This window comes from Myiozetetes cayanensis, unplaced genomic scaffold, assembly GCF_022539395.1.
Source record: "Myiozetetes cayanensis isolate MyiCay16 unplaced genomic scaffold, myiCay2020 scf26, whole genome shotgun sequence".
Taxonomy (NCBI): Eukaryota; Metazoa; Chordata; class Aves; order Passeriformes; family Tyrannidae; genus Myiozetetes; species Myiozetetes cayanensis.
In genome coordinates this window covers 3,329,716-3,342,165 of record NW_026087477.1, presented here as the reverse complement: position 1 = coordinate 3,342,165, position 12,450 = coordinate 3,329,716, and the positions used below count along the sequence as shown (strand labels likewise).

The 12,450-nt window shown below is 49.1% G+C and overlaps 1 protein-coding gene across 4 annotated transcripts in view; it reads left to right on the top strand.

Annotated features, from left to right (window-relative positions):
* CELF5 (CUGBP Elav-like family member 5) overlaps nt 1-12,450 on the top strand; it is a 37,277-nt gene that overhangs the window by 15,966 nt on the left and 8,861 nt on the right. The window contains exons 1-5 of one of the 4 annotated variants that reach the window (XM_050321346.1): nt 3,534-3,655; nt 4,267-4,315; nt 9,195-9,323; nt 9,911-9,990; nt 10,990-11,136. In XM_050321346.1, coding sequence (XP_050177303.1) covers nt 3,632-3,655; nt 4,267-4,315; nt 9,195-9,323; nt 9,911-9,990; nt 10,990-11,136 — 429 coding nt within the window. In that variant the 5' untranslated portion in view covers nt 3,534-3,631. Of the gene's footprint in view, nt 1-3,533; nt 3,656-4,266; nt 4,319-9,194; nt 9,324-9,910; nt 9,991-10,989; nt 11,137-12,450 lie in introns of those variants that run through there. The other 3 variants (XM_050321344.1, XM_050321343.1, XM_050321345.1) reach the window with 3 other exon arrangements.

Below are 12,450 nucleotides of genomic sequence, written 5' to 3'. Positions count from 1 at the left end.
GGTGAAACAAATAGCAAAGCTTCCTCTGACTTTAGGAGGGCCAGGAATTTTCCTTAGATCTTTGATCCCAAGAGTGCTACAAAAGTGGGGAGCATTTCCTCAAAAGCAGGGAGGAAGCCCAAACAGAGCATTGTTCCCCACTTCTCTATGCTGAGCAGGTACTGGGAATGGGGTAGGATGTAATTCAGACACTTCACAGCGAGGCCTGTCACCCTTGTGTCTTCCCTAGAAGTCGCTAGGCTCCTTTGGGCTGCAGTGACTCCCTTACCATGGGTCTCTCCTCACTCTTCCCTGAGGGCTATGCAAGACATGTAGCTGCTATGCTTTGTAGCATGTAAGGCTCCAGAGGTCAGGATGGCTTTTTGCCCCTATCCAGCTGGCCAGTTGCTTCCCACCAAGTAGCCCTCAAGAAAGCAAGCCAACAAAGTCTGGGGGCTTGTGAGAGGGAGAGCAACGCAGGCAGAGAATCACTGTATCTGAGAGCTGTGAGCTGTGCAGAGTGAGGGACAGCTGTGTTCAGAAAGGAAAGGTGTGTATTCAGCCATGAGGGCGAATGTGAGGGAGAAGCTGGAGAGTGACAGTGGGAGCTTTGCCCCCTCCCATGTGCTGCCCATCTGGTGTCCACTGCTCCATGTGGCTTCAGAAGATTCCTTGAGTTGAGTGGGTCATGGAGCTGACAGCTCAAAGACTGTCGCTAGCAGCGGGTAAGGAGGACTGTGAAGTGTGAGTGTGAAGGGCTCGGGGTGGGGGACATTTGGCCTGTGGTGTCCTGACAGCATGTGCTAAATATTAATGCGATATTCTTAGGAAATGAAGACTAATAATGCTCAACTGACTAATTTAACAAGTAAAATAAAGCTCAGCTAGCAAGGCAGGTGCAGGCTCATAAATCATTTGCTCAAGTTCTCCATGCCACATGTGTGCTTGCTTATGTTTGTGTTCTTGTGTGGTAAAGGCACGTGTGTCAGTGCATGTGCATCTGCTCTACACTTGGAGTTATGGCAGGCACATCCTGACTGCTGGATTCTGGCTCCATCTAGACATGTACAAATACGGCTTTCTTACTCAGGTGTGTTCTCTGATTGCTGTGCAGCCTCAGGTGATGACTGGAGGCCAGAAGAATTTGTATTTCCAGAGTTTGTGTAAGCCCCAAACCCCCTTGCTGTCCTGTTACTCTCTTTCTCCCTCAAATGGAAGAGGTAAAGTTTGACCATCCTTTCTGTGCGTTGAGTTCTGTAGGGGACAGAGCTCTTTGTCTGAGACCTGTATACAAAGTTTAGGACCCCACAGGGATGCTTCTCAAGGTCTTCAGACCTGTGTGGTTGAATTTGAGCTGCTGTGGGCTCCCTCTGCTTGAGATGCCTTTGATATTTTGTTCATCTTTGATGGCAACAGGGGACTTAGAAGGATTAAAATGGTGGTGTCCTGTTTGTGGAAGTGTCTGGGTGTCCACTTCTCTGCGAGGAGGACCAGGCTGCCTCTGTCTCAGCCTCAGCATCTGGAAAATTTCTTGTATTTTGTTTTATTCTCTTTACCCATATCTTCCAGAACAGATGAAGACCAGCCCCGAGACCCAACCTCATGTTGGTGAGGGTCTCTCAAAGTCACTGGAGCTGGCAAGACCTCTGGAAATGGGCAGCCCTTGACCAAGAGCTTGATTTGACATGGGCAGAGGGAGAGTCTTCCTGTGCCCGCCTAAGGTGCTGTGTCAGGTAGGCAAGAGAGGAGCTGTGGCTGCAGATGTGGGGTGCAGGGCAGCACACATGCTTATCTTGCCCTGGGCAGCCCTGCTTCTTCTTGTGACTGCAGCCAAATGCTGCGTCCAGACTTGCACCAGTACTGACCCACATCACTGTGCTGACGCTGGCACTGGCACCTCTGCTGCCGCTGCATGGTGTTTTGGCCCTGCTGTGAGCCTGTTTGTGGGTCTGTGGCCCTGTGGGGTGCACTGACAGGTTCAGTGGGGCCAGCTGTGGCTCACCACCCCAGGGGTTGGCCCTGGGGTGAAGTCCCTGGGATGGGGGGGGAAGGATAGGGAGGGACAGATGGGTTGAGGGGGCCCCCTCCCCAGAGATCATATCAAAATGTCTCTATTGTGCAAAGCAGAGGGAATGCCCCCAAGAGCTGGTTTCCATGGCAACCGCAAATGTCAGGTTCCATGTGGTGAATAACCGTTTCCATGACAACACCTCCTTTATCCTAGGTGCTAGGAGTTGGAGTGACAGCCCTGTTGGGGGAGGGGACAGGGAGATGGCCTCAGGTGCTTAACCTCCCCCTCACCTCCCACTATCCTTCTTGCCCTCAGCCCCAGCATCCCTGGGTGGGTGATGCTGGAGGGGGGTGACATGTGTGCCTACTAGCTCTTGGCTTCTACAGCAGCCCTTCTGCCCCACCTACCCCGAAATGGCTTTGCTTCTTATAGGAGCTGAGATCTGAGTCTGTCCCTCTGTCTCCCTCCCCATCAGTTTAGTTCTGGCTTTGCATCCTGGGTAGAAACAAAACTATTTCTCAGAACCATGGGAGCAGTGGGGAGTGACATGGCCAGCTGCCCCTCTTGGCTGTGCACCGAGCACACATCTGGGCTGCCTGCCCTCTCCCACTCAACCCGCTCCCAGAGCACTGCCAGCCTCAGCTCACGCAGGCATATTGCCAGGGACCGTGAGCAGTGATAGGAGCCTGTGCCTCTCAGCAAGGAAATCGGAGGCTTTGTGGAGCAATCTCTGACTGCCTACTTCTGAATCCCTGTCCCACATCCCACTCAGCTCATGAAAGAGATGCCAGGTCCTTGGCAGCTCTTGGGGGGAGCAGCAGCCTGGAGGCTGGTGAGTGCTGGGGCCACATGGCAGTGCAACAGGGTATCGGGAGCTCTGCAAATCGATGCAGCTGATGATGAACGGGAAAAGGACCTGCAGCCTCTCCCTCTTCCCTAAATGATGCAGCACCTCCTGGGAGATGGAGTTGGCATTGCTGCCTATCGAGGTGTAGCATGGCAGCAGCTTGGCCTCTTTGTCCTGTGAACTGCAAACTTATTTCACTCATTTCCTCCAGCTGTTGTAAATGTGGGCTCTACCTCCAGTTTCTGGCCAGCCTGGCTCAGCCACCGCTTGGAGACTAACAGCCTTTCACATATTGCATGCCGGCTTCTAAACACATTTCAGGTGGTGACCTTTACGGCTTGATTTCATTTTGTGTTTTGTTGCTGTTTTTCCTGAGGGTGTTTCCTAAGAGAGGGGACAGACTATACCTGGACCTGCAGCTTGTGTGCAGGCCTCACCTGCGATATTCTGATTGGTTTTTATTATGAATGTCACTCTGTCTGAATGATGCTGAGAGACATGGAGTGAGATGTGCTGTGAGTGTGGATTTGCCCTGTGCACCATTCTTTGGAGGAGATTCTGGCACACTTGGATCTTGCTAGCTGAGGAGGAGGCTACAGCTTGTCAGTTGCCTCTCTGGGCAGCATAGGACACGCAAGCCTGCCAGCAGATAAGAGTTTTGCCCTACTTTGCAAATCAGACAGTTGAAGCTGTGGATTCCTTAATGCAGCTACTTCTGTCTTACCTGGAGAGTCCCCATTTCATATGAGCTAAGCTACCCTTCAGGCTTGTTGTTTGTGGTTGGATTATTGCTGATGACACTAATGGCTGCAAGAGAGGTAAGAAGCTCTTCTCCACACCCAAGCGAGAGGAGTTTTGGCACTTTTAACCTGGGTATTGCCCCTGAGGGCCAGAGATGTTGCTTGAGAACAGCACTAACCTTCTCAACAGCCACTCTGGTGCACAGAGCTCTGTCTGCATGAGGGCTGGGGAAGGGGAAACATAACATGCCTGCTTGCTGTTCTGCTTCTAGCCAAGGTCAGAGGCAGTCTTTCTTCTCTCCTGCAAGGAGAGTAAGTGGCTTAAGTAGGTGAGGTGGCCATGCCTGCACTGAGTCAGGGCAGACATAGTAAGAGCTTCCAGGCATAGTCTCACCTTAGGCCTTTCTTTGCCACTTGCTGCATCATAGGAAGCAGAGGTTTATGGATGGTGAGCATTTCTAGGAGAGCTGTTGTCTCAGGCAAGCAGCTGAGCAGGGAAAAGTGCCAGGTTTCTTTTTGAAAAGTGGTCCTTTCTCCAAGGGGATGTACTGGTTGCCATCATGATGTCTTGGTTCCCTTCTGTCGTGCTCGTACTCTGCACAGCAGGCAGAAAGTTGCCACTGCCATTAGCACTGTGTGCTGGGCAGATGGGCCAAGCTCTAACCCTTTGCATTTCTCTTTCATTGCAGATGGCGCGCCCAATTCAAGTGAAACCTGCAGACAGCGAGAGCCGTGGAGGTAGTTGTCATCTCTCCTTGTTTCTCCTTTGGTGGCTTTGTGCTTGTGAGAGGGACCAGGAAAAGAGAGAGGGTCCTGACCCTGCCTTCCTCTACCTGCACTCTGTATGAGATGTTTATATGTGGCAGAGATCTGGGGGGGCCAGGAGAAGAGCTTCAACTTGACACAGCATGCAGCTGACAGCACCCTAAATCCTAAGGGTGATAATGTGGCTGCCTACTCCACTCTCTTTCCCAGCTCTTTGAGGGTACTATTAGCCTGACAGTGGCTGTCCCAAGAGGTTACTGAAGCAGACCTGCACTTCGGTGCATGGCATGGAGGTTTCTGGAGGGTGTAAGCTGTTGGGAAGAGATTTCTTCATTTGTACACCTGATCAACCCGATAAAAGCCAGATCCCTGAAGCAGCACTGGCTTTTTACCACGTTCAGCTCACTGCTCCACAGCTGATTCTCCTGTCTGCAGCTCACTCCTCTGCCTCCCCCATTGCTGCTGAACTGTCTCAGCCTCCCACTCTCAGTCCTGCAGCAGCCCCCATCACATTGTCAAGGCTGCAGTGCTGTTGCAGAAAAGATCACATGATTGGGAAATAATGTCTGAAGGGAAAGAATCCTGAAATGGAGGTGCTGTCAGCCTGCAGGGGACCAGCTTGGTCAGAGCAGCATACAATGAGTTCAGAGCTGGAAGACTGGGAACGAGAGAATCTGTTCATTTAATGGGAAGCTCTCAGCAGCTCAGATGCCTTCTCCAGGTGGAGAGGGTTCACAACTCACAAGCCCTTTCCTAATCCATTAATTCATTTATCTGCTCTTCCTTGTCTTACTGATATATTTCTTTTCCTTTTGTCTCCATTTCTACGTCTGCCTCTCCATGCCTTGTGCTGTTGGTGCTGCCCCTGAAAGCAGTTTAGTAGAGGCAAGGGGAGGATTTGTGTGGGGCTTTTTGTGCTGTGGGACAGCATGTCCTGCATGCGGTGTTTAGATTTGGAAGGCTTTTGTTTTCAATTTTAAGAGGTCATTTCCAAACAATTTGTAGTGACTTTCAATTATTGCACTGTTGGGAACATGAGATATATTTTATAATATAAAATGTGAATGTGTATATTTACAGTTGTGTGATTGTCCTTTTAAAAAAAAATTGTTTAAGTCAGATAGATTATTTTTCCAAATAGAATCTGTAAATTTTGATTATTTACTTGAGGGATAACTTCTACTGAAGTCTGGGCAAATTTATTCTCTTGAGCTATACTGACAATCCCAGGAATGCTACATATAGTCATGCTCCTTTTGAAAAGGACTGTGACTTAAATCTCCAAAGAAACTAGCGTGCCTAAACCACATTCATCTCACCTTATTTCAGCCCCTGGTTCAGGGTTGAGTTTAAGGTCCTTACCTGTGCTATAGCCCAGTTCCTGCAGGGTGTTTCACTGTTGAAAATGATGTTAGGAGTGGATGAAGTATTCTTTAGAAATGCCTGCAGTGGGTGTAGAGGGGGCTGACTACTCACTGACACCTCATGTTGCCTCTGGATTCAACTAGTAGGTGGTCAGTCCATCCCCTACCACACTGATTTAAAAATTTGCAACCCAGATTTCTAACTAATTCAGAAATTATGTTATTATATCTGAGGTTACTCCTAATGAGTCTTTAAAAAAAAAAAAGCATAGGAGCCTAGGAAAGCCTTTGCCAGTCATCCTGGTGCCAACATTGCAGAGCCAGTAAGTGTCAGACATGGCTGCAGAGCAGCCCTCCCAGCCCAGAGAGATAGACAGCAGGACCTGCTGCAGGGCCTTGCGTGCCCCCTTGACACACACCTTCCCAGGCAAATGCACACATTCACCTTTGTCACCCTGCATTATGTCTTGACACAACAGCAGTAAAACCAGACCAAACAGACAATCCATGCTGCACCTTTGTTTTCTTAGGTTTGTGTCTTTGGTGAGTGCAAGTATGGCATCTCTGATATCTACTGCTAGGCTGAGGTCATTTCTGCGGTGCGTCTTTTGCTGATGGGCTGCTACTGGCATCTCTTCTATACACAGCCACCGAGTATTAAGTGTTGGGACATAACATCTCTGATGCTTCAGTTTCTCTGTCAAATAGAGCTGAAACAGGCCAACAGGTTAAAAAACAAGATGTTGATTTGGAAGCAAGCTTTTGGTCAAGGCACTGGACTCTGAAATCTCTAAGCTTATGGAAAGTGTCACATTCTCTAATGATTGCAAGTGTCAGAACATCAACTCTGCTTCCGGTGGACAAGGCCTTAGAGAGCAGCAGCCTTTGTAGTCTGAACACCTGTCTCTCTGCAGCCTGGGTACCTCACTTCCTCACTTTAGAGCTGAAAAGCAAACAGCTCCCACAGGATCCATGACAAACTGTGTTTTTTTTTCCTGAGGCAGAAGCAGCATCAAGACAGCACCCTATGTTTGTCTAACCAGGTTGCTCTTTTGAAATGTTTCTGTCATGATGCTCCACTTGTCAGAGAAGTGGATATAAGCATCTTGGCAGATATGGGAAGAGCCATTCCCTGTAGCAACAGCCCCACACTGGCAAGAGGTAAAAGAAAGATTTGGGGCAGGGCAGAACTGCTTGGACTAGGAATTTAGTAAAGGGAGTAGGTGCATGCATCAGTGAAGCACTGCTCTGCATTATCCTTTAAGGGGATCTCCAGGGACTGACATTTCTCAAATGAAGCACCCTGAATTAAGTACATGAAGTTCGAGCACCAGAATTTGTCTGCTGGTCTAAGAGATGCTAATTTTTATGCCAAAGGGACAGTTTTGGCCAAGCCTTGCAGGGGCTGTTTAGGGGTATCTGGATGCTCGGTGTTACTGTACTCTGCAGAAGGAATTCACTAGTAAAAAGTTCCTGCCTGTATTAGTTCAGAGTGGGACCTGTGATTCTGGGGTAGGCATTGTCAGCTTTTTCTTTCTTTCCCTTATGCATATGGTGTGAGCATGGGAGTGCCAGGAGGAGATGGAGTGAGGGGGCGGAGGAGCTTGTCTGCTTCTTGGTGAGACCTGGAGCATTCTGATGCAGGGATGTGATATGACAGCCAGCCCAAGGCCACTAGTACTGCCTAGAGACATGGAAGCTTTATGCTTATCCAAGGAGATTTGCTGCATTCCCAATGGCTTTAGCGGGCTTCCCCTCTCTCCCTGATCCTTGCTGTTGACAGCTGTTGGCCAGATGACCTGAATCCACTGGGCTTAGAGGAGTGGTGTCCAGTACTTGTGTGCTCTCCTCTCTCTCTCTTTCTCTCTCTCTCGGCCATAGCATTCGGACTTTATGGCCTCAACCCCTTGCTTGTTCCCTCACCACCTTCATCAACAATGTGCTCTGTGATGGCCCACTTCCTGCTGTCTGGGTGGCTGACTGTGCCCAGAGCATGTTTCCATGGGAACTCAACAGTCAGAGATCAGAATCAATTTTCCTGGTTGCTGGACAGCATGGGAAATTGCCAATCAGAGGGTGAAAACCAAGAGCTGTAGGGAAAGTGAAGGAAAAACAGCAGGAGGAGAGCATGCTGTTCTGAGTAGGTGAGACGAGATCTTCCAGTGCTGCAGAAACCCCTGCTGGGGAGCTGAAGGAGTTAATGACCTGCAGCACTGCCCTGAGAATGCCAACTGGTTTGAGATTGACTGCTTTGGGCATGATGATAGCAGAGCTCAGGTGAAAGGGCTGGGAAGGGATGAGGCAGCCTGGGAACAGTTCTGTTTGGAAGCTCACAGAAGCTAGAGGGCACCAGATCATGGGTTGGGCTCCAAGATGTGAAGAGGTAGAGGTGAGCAACAGAAGAGCCCTTTCACAGGTTCCCCAGCTGCTGCAAAAATGCATCGGAGGGGAACAGGCTGGACCTTTTTCCTATGTGCAGTCTTTGGAAGTGGGCTGTAAGAAACAATCACTGTGCAAAAATCTTTCTCTTATGTTGTCAGTGACTTCAGTCCCTTCTAATATTGCTCTTGTGGGCATTCAGGAAAGATTCTGAACCCATAGGTGTGTGTATTTATATTTGCCTTTGTAGCTTGAGTCCCTAAGGTATCACAGTTTTAAGCTGTTCTGCATAGCCAGGAAGACTAGCATTTTTTTTCTTCCTAATTCAGAAAGGAAAGCTAAAATTCCCACATAAACACAGGACGTCCAAAAGGTTCTGTTAGTGAGCTGTGTCAGACAACAGAAGACCTGCAGTAAAACTGCAGGAACGGAGGCTAGCATTCACTGTTTCAATGGACTTTTCCCAAAGTGCAGGGTATAGAAAAAGGCTTTTGATTCAGCAGAAATGGTATGAGGAAGAAACCACAAGGATTATCCAGGAAATTTCAGGGCTCTCTGGAGGAGAAAATAATGAGTAACTCGTGATTTGGTGTTGATTTGATTGCAAGTTGACAAGGTCCCTTTTCCTTCGGTACCTTCATTGCAAAGGTGTGGCCTTTTGCATCCATTAGACTGTTGTTTGGTGGAGTCAGAGGTCAGAGGTCCTGGAATTTATTACCCTGCCTGGGTTGGTCTGCTGTATTTTCAGAGGTACCTCTTGGATTTCACATACTGGTCAACAAGAGTATAATTGCCCAGGCAGTTTTTCTTATTAACATTTGTGTTGGATTATTCAAAGGAAAAGGCTAATGAATAAAAGGAAAGTATTAATCTTTTGTTTTCTGTTGGGGATGGTAGGATAGGGGAAGCCACAGAAACCTTTGCAGGTGTGAGGAGCTTGGGTGGACCCTGCACACTCACTTCTGTGGAAGCATTTCATCCAACAGCAAACCATTTCCATGCCAGGCATGTTTTTAATGCAAGGCTGTTCTGTGCTTAAGTGTCCCTATCCTCCTGCTTTGGACTGACTAAGCCTCATAGAAGGTTGATGTTTCTGTGTTTGCCCCTAGGGGACAGGAAGCTCTTTGTGGGCATGTTAAATAAGCGGCAGTCTGAGGATGACGTGCTCCGGCTCTTTGAACCATTTGGGGTCATTGATGAATGTACGGTGCTCCGTGGACCTGATGGTAACAGCAAAGGTGTGAACCCATCTGTGTGTCATGCCCTTTCTCCCTGCTCTGCAGGTAGTGCTCACCAGCCTCACTGCTTGTGCCTCCTTTCCACTGGGGTACTTATTCCTCCACTGTATCTTTAGGGGAACCCATATCACAGCCCAGCATAGGGAGCAGGGCATGAAGAATCATCTGCTGCCAGGAAAGATTGGGGAAGGTGGGCAGAGACTGAGAGAAAAGGAGGGGAAGCAGAACACGATGAATAGTGAGTTACCAGGATCACTAGTGAGCCTGTTCTGTCAGTCTGCGTCTGCAAGTTGAATTGTTTGTACCCACAATTAGGAGTCCACAGAGACTTTGGGGAAGAGGTAATCAGGGACAAGGGTGGAGATGGTGACATCATCTGTAGAGTATGTAATTGAAGTAATAATTTGAGACCCTTCCTCTTTTTTCCAGGATAGAGGACTTGGGATGAGTCATCCTTTTTGTTCCCTGCTTCCTTGGGGTGGCTTTCCTTTGCCTTGCCTGAGATACAGACACTGTCTCTTGCGTGATGGCACTTTCACAGCAGTCCTGTCACTGCAATCTCCTGTGCTCTTTCTGTCCCTTTCCAGGCTGTGCTTTTGTAAAGTTCTCATCTCACACAGAGGCTCAGGCAGCAATCCACGCACTCCATGGCAGCCAGACAATGCCCGTGAGTATAAGGCCAGGGTACCTACCCTCTTCATAATCCTCATCCCATTACCCCGTTGCAGGGACCTCCCCACACTCTCCAAAACCATGACAGGTTCAACTGCAAGTTTCCAGTTGGTGTGGTTGGGAGGTGTGTGCGGGGATGCGTGTGTGCACATCCGTGCTCTAATCTTAGTAACCATCCTGTCTCCTGGTCTGATATTTGTAGCTACCTTCATCCAGACTGGTAGTGACAGTGCTTACATCTATAAAGGCTAAATAAAAGAGAGCCAAAACAAGGCCATGAATTTGTTTTGGAAACAGCTCCCTGGAGTAGTTAAAAACTGAGCAGGGTGGAAGCTAACAATTCAGCCACATGGGTGGTCAGGACTTCAGTGTCTCAGCACACTCCTAGACTTTCTCTTATCTAGGCAGTAGAGGAGGCCACTGGGGTGGGCTGGGTGCGGGTGGGAATGCTTTGTGTGTTATGTAGGATTGTGTAGCCATAGCTGTGCCGCCCTGTGCAAGTGGAGCTGCAGTTGTGATCTCATCTCAAGCAATCTCTAACCTGAACTGGGACACCTCATGGGAAGGACAGTGCATTGCCTGCAGCAGGGGTATTTCCAGCTGCCAGGAACTGCTTTGCCTATCAAGCCAAGCTCATGGTGGTGGAAAGGTGGTGCTTGTGGCTGTCAATGACCTGGGTGTTCCTGGCCTCACCATCACCTGGTGAATGTAGCCAGGGATGTGTGCACCCACTTACGCAGCTGTGCAGGGCTCAGGGTGTGAGGGAAAGGGTGTGAGAGGGAAGGGTTGAATGGATGGACGGATGGGGAAGGGCACAGCCCAGGTTCCAGGCAGCTCCCGAGCACTTTCACGCCAATATTTGCTCTTCTGCTCCTCTTCCCACTCCTCTCTGCTGCCTGTTTTGCCCCATCCTACCTTGCCTGACTGCTGACTCTCTGGCTGTCCCACACCTCTTCTCTCCTGCCTCCTGTCTGTCTCCTCTCTCTGTGCCTAGGGTGCCTCCTCCAGTCTAGTGGTGAAGTTTGCTGACACAGATAAGGAAAGGACCCTCCGTCGTATGCAGCAAATGGTGGGGCAGCTGGGGATATTCACTCCATCTCTCACCTTGCCGTTCAGCCCATACAGCGCCTATGCGCAGGCTGTGAGTATCCTGCGTGTGTGTGTGTGGGGAAAGGCTGCCCTCCTGGCTGTGGGACAGCAAAGTACCTGGGAGACCACAAACTGGTCTCTTAACAATAGCATGCAAGTTTCCCAGCACCTTGTAACTTGCTCCTGGCTTCAGTTTCTCCGGTCAGCAGCCTTGTCTTGCACAGTCTTTGTGCTTTTCTCTCCTGAAATGGGTGGCACGGGAGAGCTGGGACCTCCTCAAAATGAGCCTGGATTTCTCTGGTGGTGGTGTAGGCTGGTCGAGGTGTCTGGGAATAGGTCAAGCATGACCCAGTATCTTTCTGTCTTGTTTTGAGGACAGATCAGAGACATGATTCCTGGGCAATGTCTGCCAGATGTATACCAACTTGTGAACTCTTCCTCTGGGTCTGTGGCACAAATGTGTGTCTCTCCCTCTGGTTTTGGAGCACCACGAGATCCCTGGGCCCAGCTTCACAAGTTTATTTCTCCACTGAAGTTCTTAAGAGGACCCTAATCCTCCTAAACGCTGAACTTGGCTCCCAGCGTTTTCTCACTTGGCTAGTGTGACTGTGGGGTTTGCAAGATGCTGGAGAGAGAGCAGTAGGTAGCAGAGGGCCAGAGGTGTTTCAGCAGTCTGGCTGTGCTTTGGATCTTAGTCAGAGAACCTCATTGCCTTGGAGCCATCGTGACAGTTGCCACTGATGTTTGAGGCAGGTCCCAAACTCAACAAGTCCCATATCAGCTGTGTGGAGCATCATTTGAGTGTTCTTGGTGACTGTCATTTTCAGGTCTCTACTGCCAAGTATAAAACCCATGGAAGGAGGCTCAGAAATTGCTCAAGGCATGAGAGATTCTTGTGTTGATAAAGAACTTTGAAGTACATACTGTTAATTGAAAGAAATTTTGCAACAGGGAGGGAGTGCAAATAAACCTGTTCTTCTCATATATGTGGACACATCTTTCTCCTCTGGCTTCAGCAGCTACTTGATGTGCCTTCCTTTCATTTACATGACAGAGAAGGATCCGTTTCTCAGTTGTTGGCCTTTTCCTTCCAAAGATTCCCCAGAAACTGCCAAATGCCTTCTAAGTGTGTGGCAAGAGCATGGAAAAAAGGCAGTACACATGAGGCTCTATAATGTTGGGGAATTTTGGAAACCAAATGCAGAATTTGTCCAACACAGATTATTTGATTTTTCTTGTGTAATGAAGCTGAGAACAGCTATGCCATTCCAAGTCTTCCAGCAGAAGCATGATTTAGAGGGAAGAACCCCTTCTGACCAGGTACTTTTGCCAGGACCCATCTTTTCTGTCCAGCCCACAAGCCAGT